Consider the following 11,060-nt stretch of genomic DNA (forward strand, 5'->3'; position numbering starts at 1 on the left):
TTAAAAGTCATAAGTTTTTGTGTACATACATCACTTCAACTTCCCGTGTCGTGGTGGTTAGGAAATTTTTTATACCTGTATTAGAGAGAGGGAAAAAAAAGATTCCTTTGAATTCTCCCTAATAAAGATGTGAGTTAGTTTCAAGCACACTGGTACTTGTGGCTTACAGTCTAGTATGACTGAATTTCCAAAGCAGGACTGTGGGAATCTACAGGCTGTGGGGGTCTACAGGTAGGATATTGGTGGTTCTTTGCAACTGAAAATATTTCAGCACCATCTTTGATAACATTCCTTATAAGTGTGGCAGAGGTAGAAAGGAACCACTAAGGCATTATGGGACCAGGGAGAATATCTTGCACCAGTGAGCCCGAGATGATTGTTTGCTGTACTTGTTCTAAAAAAGGGACCAGGGAGAATATCTTGTACCAGTGAGCCTGAGATGATTGTTTGCTGTACTTGCTCTAAAAAAGGGAGATAAGTTTTCTGTGTTCTTCCAACTTGTTGTGAAGTTTCCAAATTATTTACTTATTGGCACAATGAGCACTGTACACGCCAGTCTGGGGTGTGGAGTATATGTCTTGTTATAAAATGGTTTTATTTACTAGCAGGTTTTTGGCTAAGGAACAGAGGTAGGAACTACTGTTGATATTTATAATTGAATTAATATTGCTTTAGAGAACACTCTTTTTATGTCATGGTGTAAAATAGACATCTTACATGGGATCAGTCTTTTAAAAAATATTTTCTAACAGTTGTAGGTAGAAGATGTTGATTTATGTAAAGTTTGTAATCTCTTTGTATATAATTTCTGAAATGAGAGACTTTATTGGTTAAAAAGGAAATGCATGTAAAGTAATGCTGCTATCTTCTTCTTAACAGGGATGATGATGTCACAGTTTAATATTTCTCAGAATTCCATGCGAGGTAGTCCTGCATCTTCCAATTATCAACAAACCACAATCTCACATAGCCCTTCCAGGTAACACTTTATTTTAAATGGGGTGGAATGGGCAGTGAACTGCAAAATCTTCCTGCAGTGACAGTCAATTATTGTTGCAAGTATGTGAATGGAAGTATCAAGGCAAATTTTGCATTTGTCTGACAGCATGTTTCTTCATCTGGCAAAGAAACATCTTTTTGTTAGTGAATAATCTTTGTATTCTAAGGACTAGTAATGATTTTCTGCTCTCTCTCACTCCCATAATTTTGGCAAACTTTCTTTCCTGCTTAAGGAATCTTCCTGCCTCCTGTCACCCCTCCAGCTGTTCTCTACCTGTGGCAGAGGCTGAGACTGGTGGTAGGATAGGAGAGAAGAGGCTATGTATTCTGGCATGTATAACAGTGCCAATATGACAAGAGTGTGGGAAAGAAAGCTTGTAAAAAGCATGAAGTACTGCTGTAATGGTTATACAAAAGGCTGCTCAGAGGACAATAGGTCCAGTAGTTTGGCCAGTCTTCCAGCCGCTTCCTCATCAACTTTCTGGTTCTTTTTGAAATTTAGAGTGTTGACAAGTAGCATGTACCTATAATTCAGGCCTTTGTTAATATAGTAAAGTACTCTGGATTAGAGGAAAGAGTTCTGCATGTAGTTTCAGCCCAGTTATTGAGCTTTAACAGGTTTCATCTCCAGTTATTAGATATCATTATTAAAATAAACTTATTTTACCTCAAATTAAGTGTAATTGTTTTGGCAAATGAAATGCTCTGTATCTGCACAAAAAACAGTTCACTTTTTTACTTTTATATGTAAAAGGGATATTGAAGAAGATTTTTTGAATCTTGAATATTACAATGTGCTAAGTCTTCTCAAAATCCTTGAAAAATCCTTGTGTTTATATACTTTGCTATTTCTTTCTATGGAAGCTTACCTTCATAGAGTTGCTATCTAGAACTGAGGGTTGTGAAAGCATGTATTGTACTTTCTGAAGTATTTATTTGGTTTATGTTTATTTTGAAAAGCTCATTATCAATGTAAGTTATAATAGACATGTATTATTGTCACAAGCCTATTTTTTCTTATGGCTTTCTGTCCTTAGGATGAGTCTAAGATAAAACCAGTGAAGAAATAAGTTGTATTCAGTGGACTTTGGGTCAGGTCCTGCCTAACTGCCTACCGCATTCCTATATCTTGGCATTATAGTTCTCTTAGATGAAGCTCTTTGAAATCTTATTGGAAAAATCCTATTTAGAATATATGGCTCCTTGTTAATTCTAGAAAGCTAGTTGCTTTTGAGTTAAACCTTAACTGTCGCTTTCATGGAAATTGTATATCTTTTCTTTAGTAAATATGCAGAACTTATTTTAATAAATATTTGTGTTATTGTTTCCTTTCCCTAGGTGGAGATCTTATAAATACTTTTTATTATTTTCTTTACTTTTAATAATGAAGTACCCAAGCTGTGGCTCTTAAGTAATAATTGAAGTTGCAAAGATATTGATAGTTTAAAAGACTGGTTTTGAAGGGCTTTCTTGATTGTGTTGGAATTCTGTCTCTTACAGAAGTTATAATGTTCCAAAGGTATAATATTCCAAAAGAAATAATAAAATTATCTAAATTTGCTTTTCCAACTTTAAAAAACTTTTTATTTTTAGCCGGTTTGTGCCACCACAGACAAGCTCTGCTAACAGATTTTTGGCACAACAGAACAGTCCAGTGCCTAGTCCCTATGCTCCTCAAAGCCCTGCAGGATACATGCCATATTCACATCCTCCAAATTATGCACCACATCCTCAGATGCAGCAAGGTAAGTCTGTGATGTTCGTTTTATTTTCCTGTCAGCTTTACCTTCATGTGCATGTTTCACAGCTCTCTAATTTTTTTCAAAGGAGTCACATGCTTAATGCAAATCTTTGAGTTGATAGGGAATTTTTGGGTATATTTAAATTTTACTTTCTTAACTGTACAAAGTGCAAGTATATACTTAAAAAAAAAAAAGGAAGAAGAAAAAGTAAAACACATGTTCATGTTACACTGTTCCTCCCCTATGTACACCTATTTGCATAGTTGCAATATATACATGATAAAAGAAAATTCAAACCAAAAGCTTCTATTTGGTAGCTATGGCAATCAATTATCTGTAATAGTTGAAACCTAGTTTTTGACATTGTAACTTAAGTTTTGCTGCTAGTTTACCAAACCTTTGTAGTGTAGGCTAGACTAAGTTGGTTAGAATAATACTCAAGTGTCACCATTTGACTCAGGTCTGACAACAATGCTCTCGATCCCCTCCCACCCAGGTAGGGAAGGAGAGAGAGAAAAAGAGAGAGACTTGGCTGGATTGAAAACTAAACTACACAGCTTTAATTAAACACTAATGATACAAGAAAATATATGCAGTTATATACAGATATGTTCAGGAAATGTGCAAAATCCCTACTGCCTCCCCCCACCCCAGCAACTCCCACAGCACTCTCCTTAGCTGGGAACAGTCCCAAAAAGTCTTAGACTGCTGCTAGAGAAAGCAGAGAGTGCTGAGGGTCAGGAGAGCTTGAGCCTGGGGTTCGACAGTGATGGATGGATGAAGTCCTCCCTGGACGTCGGCCATGGACGGAAGAGAAGGGAAGAAGAAGAAGGAAGGAAGTTGTCTTCTGTGATCTCTGACCTTCCTTTGAGCTTACGTAGATATATGGAATGGAATATCTCTGGCCAGTTTTGCTGTCTGTCTAACTCAGCCTCCTATGGGGGGGGGGTCATAGATCTCCCCATGGTGTCTGAGCCGGCAGAGTGAAGATGTGACTTTGAAAACCCAGCAGTTACAAAAACATTCCAGCTGTTATCAGCCCAAGCTGGGACACTGCTGCTAGTTAAAAGAAAGCTTACTGAAGGAAAAAAAAACAACAGTATAAGGAAAAGTGGCTTCATCCTGGCTCGAACCAGGACATCAAGGTATGCAGTAACTGGCAAAGACGACCTTCAGAATGAATGGAATTCTTTGTTCTTCCCTTTTTTAAAACCAGTCTTGAACAACATGAACAGTATCGAGGCTTTTTTTGGTGCAAGTATAATTGTCATTTAGATTAACAATGCGCTTATAATTTATATAGCTGTTCTATATGTAATGTTGTATGTTGCATGAATACCCTTGGAAGTTACTAAAGGTAGTAAATAAAAATTATCTAGAGGAAAATAAAGTTTTCTATAATGTAGAAGAGTATGATACTGACTGTTCATATTCCAGAGCTCTTGCATTGAACTCATTAATATCCACTATTATGGTGTGTTTTGTGACATTTTTTAGAGTTGACAACTATGTGAATATATCAGTATATTTATTTTTTTTTGTATTTCAGCTTCAGTATCCAGTCCTATTGTCACAGCTGGGATGAGGAATCTCCATGAAAATAAAGTTTCAAGTCAGTTGTCTGGAAATTCAGCTAATCACCATGCTGATAATTCTAGACATGGCTCAAATGAAGACTACCTACAGATGGTGCACAGGCTAAGTAGTGATGTATGTTGCCTAGATCAGTTTATTATGATAAAGCAAATATCTTCTATGATAAAGCTAGTATGTGATTAGCTGCCTTAGAAGTCAGATATTTTTACTATAAAGAATAATGTATAAAACCACTGAAAATGTATTTCATTTTCAGATATGTACACTCAACTGTGCAACTTTCATTTTTTCTAGATCTCTCTTTCCTTTGGAACAGTTTTAACATTGATTCTGATGAAATTATGAAAAGTAAAAAAATCTTACTTATGAACTTATTTTAAATAAATGATAGAATGTCTCTGCAATTATTGTAGCAATATGTTGATGCAAACAATACTAGATTCAAAATAGGTGTATAGTTAACTTGTCTTTCTGAAGATCCCCATAACTGTAAATTAGACTTCACGTGTTTGAATAACCTATTGGGTAATATAGTAGTGTTGTAAAAGGCAAAAATTCCTTTGGACACTTTTTCTTACTGGTCTATTATGTGCTTTTATGGCCTGGTTTCTTTATAAGTTTTCCCGTAGTGACTTTAGTTCATGTGGGAGAAATTCTTTCTGAAATCTTGAATCTAAAGGAAAAAAACCCAGCCATTTTCTTCCACAGAATTTTGAAGTTCTTAATTTTCTTATTAATGAGCATCTCAGCCTGTGGATTAAAGTATGTTGGGATTCTTCTTTATATGTTTATCACACAGTCTCTTAAGGAAAGAGCAATTAAGTTCCATTTTTTTACTTTAGCTCTTCAAACAGTGTGATCATAGTGATGCCTACAACAGTAGGCATGACTGTAGTTACAAAAGTTTTTCAAAACCTGGTGGTGCGCAGACCTTTACAAAAAATGTGGTCAATGCTTTTCTTCGGAAGTTAGCTTGTGGAAGCAAAAAAAAATGGTGTATTTAACAAGGCTTTCTAAATCCCTTACCAGGATTAATACACTAGAACTCTAAGAGAGTTGGTTTTTTTGTTGTTTTTTTTAAATGCAAGAATTATGCTTATTAAAAATATTACCTAAGAAGTAGTATCTTAAACAAGAGAGTTTTGTAATGTAAAAAGGGAATCTATCATAATGCACAATCATCAGATGTTTTTCTCAGTCTCTGCTTCAGCAATGCAAAGTGTTCAAAATCAGAAGCTGTTATTAGCATTAACTGTACGTATATCCTCTGAATGTGTTAAAGGTGCATTTTCAAGAGAATCTCTCTTTTGTTAAGACTTTTTGAAAACTTTAATATCAGGACAATTTATTCCTCAGTGTTTAAAAAGGAAGTATTTTAAAATATTCACCCCTAATTTTATGATCCAAACCATGCAACCATATCATAGTTAATGAGAACTTAGAAATTAAATTCATTCAAAACTGACAGAATATGAAAACGTAAAACATACTGCATTGTGCAGTTTAATTGGAGAAATACTAAAGGTAAAGAGTAATTATACCTTTAAAAGCTGATTTTAGTCGCTGTCATGCAGAAAACAGTTTGAAGAATTTGGTTTAATAAAAGTTTTGCATCTGTTCATGAATAATAAGCTTACGATTAATGTTGCAGCCTTTTCAGAAGCAGTGTGACCTTTGGCACAGATAGTTATGAATAACGATTATTAAATAATAAAACTTAAAAACTTTAATTATTGTTTAGTATTTTTCTTACTTTTAGGATTTTTTTGTTCTAAAAATTATGAATAGTTACAGGATATTGCGTATTAGAAATACATGATTTTATAAGTATACCCTTGAAGGTTTACTGCACATATACTCAATTTCAGGACCATTTTTTGATAAACTTGAGAACGTTCCTAGAATATATGTTTGTGCTTACATTTCACCATTTGATGATGTTCTTGAACTAGGACACAGTAAATGAGCACTTCTTAAAATGTGTCAGCTTTGGTAGGAATAGCATATGTACCTCAAAGGTCATCTATCTAGTTAGTCTGTTTAGTTAATTTAATAAAAGGTGCCTTTGCTTGCCTTGGCAATCATGGGCAGAGGATCTCTCCTGTCCTAATAAAACATATATGCTAAAAAGTTAATAAGCTTCTCTTCCCCAATATTTGGGTTTTTTTGAGATTTATTACAATTCTAAGATAATTGAGGTTTGAAAAAAAAAAATCAGCTCCATTATTTCAGTGTATTAAATCAATGAGTAAATTGTACATCAGGAAACAAATTAATTTTGACTTGCAATAAAACACATGTAAGATCTTTTAGTTGTTTTTATTGCATTGACTCTGAATATTAGATTTCTTTTCACATGAGGCTTTCCTCATGTGAGGCAACAAGTCTTTTTGCAAGCACTGTTGCAAATATAAGTGTAATTAATAGCACAGCATGAGTTTTAGAGTCATTTTACTGTGGGAGGGGGAAAAAATAAGAGAGTTGTTTTCTGAGTGCTCATGTATGGTGAAACTGATGAAATCTGGTTTCTTACTGATTTATATTCTTTGCCTTGTATGAACTTTCAGCCCATAAATATAATTTTTTTTTCCTTTTCCCTAAGCAGTGTTAACTATGTCTTCACAAGACATGTACCATAACTACTCTACTGCTCTGCATGTGGAAATTGGCTGTTTGGCCATTGTCAGAGGGAGTGTATAGTTGCTATCCATCTATCTCAGCTGCTGCAATGGGAGTGCTACAGATTTTGTTCAGTCCTGATGTGTGTATGCTGGAGGGTATAAATACAAAGTCTTAGTTTGCTTAACTGTAAAAGTAAGATGGCATTCTAATACAATTTAAGGGAAGGTTAAGTGAAAAAATTGAGTTTGTTTAAAAAAAAATAATCTACTTTTTAGGCTCAATTTCTTTCTGCTTTTCAGCTCTTTACTATGATTGCATGTTACAAAAAAATTTTAAATGGAATCTTAATGTCAACCATTGTTGTATTTAGCTAGAAGACATATACATAGATTTATTTTTGTGTGCGCATTCTGGTTCTAGATTCTTCTTAAGGCTGCTTGTGCTCTGGAATGTTGCCTATAAAGTAGTCTAATAGCAGTCTAAATTATGAAGATTTTTATATGAATGAATAATTTTCTAATATTTTTGTGTGCTTTTTCATCCAATCCATTTTATCAGTATATGTACAAATTTCAGTCTTTATTTCAAGTGTTCATGTTCATAATGTTAATTTTTTATCATTGTCACTTTAGGATGGTGATCCTTCAATAAGGAATGCTGCATCTTTTTCCTTGAGGTCACCACAGTCAGTCTGCTCTCCAGCAGGAAGTGATGGAACCCTTAAAGGTAGTCTAGCAGTCATATATATCAATGTATTGTTTTCCCAATTTTAAAGAACAAGTTGTTTAAAGAGGTATTTAGTTAGTTCTCCTGACTTCTGTATTCAGAGTACTAAAGAGTATGTCATTAAGTTTTGGATACAAAATTATTTTGAGCCCTGATCCAGAAGAAATTTCTGAAGGTCCAAATATTGACTAATCATACTTCAAAACAAAGCTCAAATTTATGGAAGACGGAAGAATTATAAATCCTTTCCAATATGGAGACTAAATTCTTTATAATAGTGGTTTCAGTTGCTCCACATAAGAAAGGGTTTAAAGGTAGCATTACAAGTACTGAACTCTTAACCAGCTCAAAAGTTTTTCAACATTCAATGCTTGTCTTGATTGCAATAATCAAATTTTAAGAACATTAAAAGTAGTTCAATGAACACAATATATATAGCCTAAATAAAGCCTGAAAACCTTAGTTGTGGAGAAGGAGTAGGGTGAACTGTCAGTTGAGAAAATAATTCTTTATGCTAAAATATAGAATGCATACTGCTGTTTTTTAATATTATCCCTAAGAAGCAATGACTGAGATACACGAGACTTTGCAAGGTAGGGGTTTGGGCATATTCTTGGTAATTTAGGTTTTCAATGCCTATGTATTTACATGGCAATAGTAAAAAGATGCAACAGTGCTTTCTTCTCTTTAGCCCTGAAACAAAATTAAATCTTTCTGGATGGTCATGTTAGGTGGAGGAGGGAGAACAGAAAATGAGGGAGATTCCAGAAAAGGTTTAGGGTATTTGGCTTGCACAGCCTGCCTGGGGGGGGGTGGTGTGGGGCAGAGGACAGATGGGATGACACACAATAGATGGATATGACCTTAGAGCAGTCTTCTCATACCCATGAGGAGATTATTAGGGAGACTTGAGTCAGGCTTTTCACAGTGTTATGGAAGAACAATGAGAGACAATGGACTTAAATTAAAATGGGAGGTTTTGTACTAGGTATAAGGAAAAAAAAAAAAATCACTATCAGGACAGTTGAGCATTGGAAAAGCCCAGAGAATCTGTGCATTTTCCATCCTTGGAGGTTTGCAAGACCAGGCTGGATAAAGCTCTACATAATGTAGCCTTGCTCACCCTGCTTTAAGAATGAAAATTAACGAAAGACCTCCTGAGATCCCTTCTTAACTGAATTATCCTATGGTACTGTGACTGCTAAATGATCTCTGCAGTTCATCTTCTGTAGGTGTATACTGTGATAAACAATGATAGAAGAAATGTGGTTCAAAAGCAAGTGAGAAGTACTTGTATAGTATGCCAGCAGCATCAGTATTTTAGGAAGTCTTGTGCTAAAGGACTTGTTGTAACATTTCTGTAAATGGCAAAGACTAAATATGGTTGTTTATCTTTATTCAGAACACAAAATCCATATTTGTTGAGCTTACCAGTTTAAAAACATTGTAAATTTAAGCTGCTTCCACTCAAATATATGATTGCCACTCAGCCAGAAGAATATTTTAATTACTTTTAGGTTAAAGTTGCTGCTGTTTCAATTGGTTGTTTTAGGACCTGTTTTGAAGGGATACCTTTTCAGATTATTTCTGAAAACAATCTGATTGTACAATTCAGATTGTGATGTTGCATTAGAGGGGCTGAAAAAGTGGAAGAGGAGCTTTTTGGTTTATTTACCTGTATGTTAGCTTTACTTTTCTCATTGATAAAGCACACAACTGAAATACTGTTACTAATGGTGCTACCATTTTGCCTTCTTAAAGAGATAATGAACCCTGATTGAGAGAACCAGTTCTTGATGCTGCAAGAATCTTGCCAGATATTTACTTCATCTAATCTTGCATTTTAGAAATATATTGAAGCAGTGTAGGTAGTAACAGTGTTACTTAGAATATCTGATCCGTGACAGTCAGTTTTTAGCCTATGATTTGGAGTTAAAGTGATTGGTTATGCTGACAAATTTTCCAGATGAACAAACGACAAGCATATATGCTGAGATTTTTGTTGCTACTCTCATTAGTCCTTGAAAGTTAGTTGACAAGTCACAAACCTGTGAAACTTTGCAAAAAGTTTATCTCAAACTTGAGAAAATAAGCAAAATATTTAATTGCTTGTGTGGGAGAACAAATAGAATGATACTACACATCATCAGTCTAGAGAAAGTTCATAGGAAGGGTGTTATAATATCTTGAAGAGAAGAAGCAGGTTCAAGACCATCTAAAGAACCTGAAAGTGCACAAGTCCATGGGATGTGACAAGATCCATCCACGGCTCCTAAGAGAACTGGCAGATGAAGTTGCAAAACCACTTTCCATCATATTTGAAAAGTCATGGCAGTCTGGTGAAGTTCTCACTGAATGGAAAAGGGGAAACATAACCCCCAATTTCAAAAAGAGAAGGAAAGAAGACCCAGGGAACTACAGCCAGTCAGTCTTACCTCTGTGAGGTATCATGCAAGATCATGGAGCTGATCCTCCTGAAGGCTCTGCTAAGGCACATGAAAAATGGGGAGGTGATTGGTGGCAACCAACATGGCTTCACCAAGGGCAAAACCTGCCTGACAAATTTGATGGCCTTTTACAATGAGGTCACAGTGCCAGTGGACAAGGGAAGAGCAACTAATGTCATTTATCTGGACTCGTGCAAAGCATTTGACACTGTCCTGCATGACATCCTGATTTCAAAACTGGAAGGATATGGATTTGATAGATAGACCACTTGGTGGATAAGGAAATGGCTGTATGGTTGCACTGAGAGAGCAGTGATCAACAGCTCGATGTCCAAATGGAGAACAGTGACAAGTAGTGTTGCTCAAGGGTCAGTACTGGGACCTGTGCTGTTTAGCATTGAAACCATTTGACTCATGTCCGACAACAATGCTCTCCATCCCCTTCCACCCAAGTAGGGAAGGAGAGAGAGAAAAGAGAGAGACTTGGCTGGATTGAAAACTAAACTACACAGCTTTAATTAAAACACTCATGATATAAGAAAATATATGCAATTATATACAGATATGTTCAGGTATGGGCAAAAGCCTCTCGCCTCCCCCCACCCCAGCAACTCCCACAGCACTTCCCTGAACTGGGAAGAGTCCCGAGGAATCCCGGAGCTGCTGCTGGAGAAAGCAGAGAGTTATGGGGGTCACGAGAGCTCGAGCCTAAGGGTCGACGGTGATGGATGAACAGAGTCCTCCCTGGACGCCGGCCATGGACGGAAGAGAAGGGAAGAAGAAGCAGGAAGGAAGTTGTCTTCTGTGATCTCTGACCTTCCTCTGAGCTTACGTAGATATATGGAATGGAATATCTCTGGCCAATTTTGCTGTCTGTCTAACTCAGCCTCCTACGGGGGGGTCACAGATCTCCCCATAGTGTCTGAGC

The 11,060-nt window shown here is 36.0% G+C and overlaps 1 protein-coding gene across 1 annotated transcript in view; it reads left to right on the forward strand.

The window, feature by feature from the left end:
* Positions 1-879: 879 nt before the first annotated feature.
* The window catches only part of LOC104390822 (nipped-B-like protein), a gene marked incomplete at both ends in the record, with an annotated part of 102,409 nt that continues 92,228 nt past the window's right edge, over positions 880-11,060 (forward strand). The window contains 4 exon segments of the mRNA XM_010000026.1: positions 880-979; positions 2,593-2,744; positions 4,291-4,451; positions 7,592-7,685. Of these exon segments, the coding sequence (XP_009998328.1) occupies positions 880-979; positions 2,593-2,744; positions 4,291-4,451; positions 7,592-7,685 (507 nt within the window).

The sequence above is a fragment of the Chaetura pelagica genome, unplaced genomic scaffold, assembly GCF_000747805.2.
Source record: "Chaetura pelagica isolate M959 unplaced genomic scaffold, ChaPel_1.0 scaffold476, whole genome shotgun sequence".
In the NCBI taxonomy this organism is placed as follows: Eukaryota; Metazoa; Chordata; class Aves; order Apodiformes; family Apodidae; genus Chaetura; species Chaetura pelagica.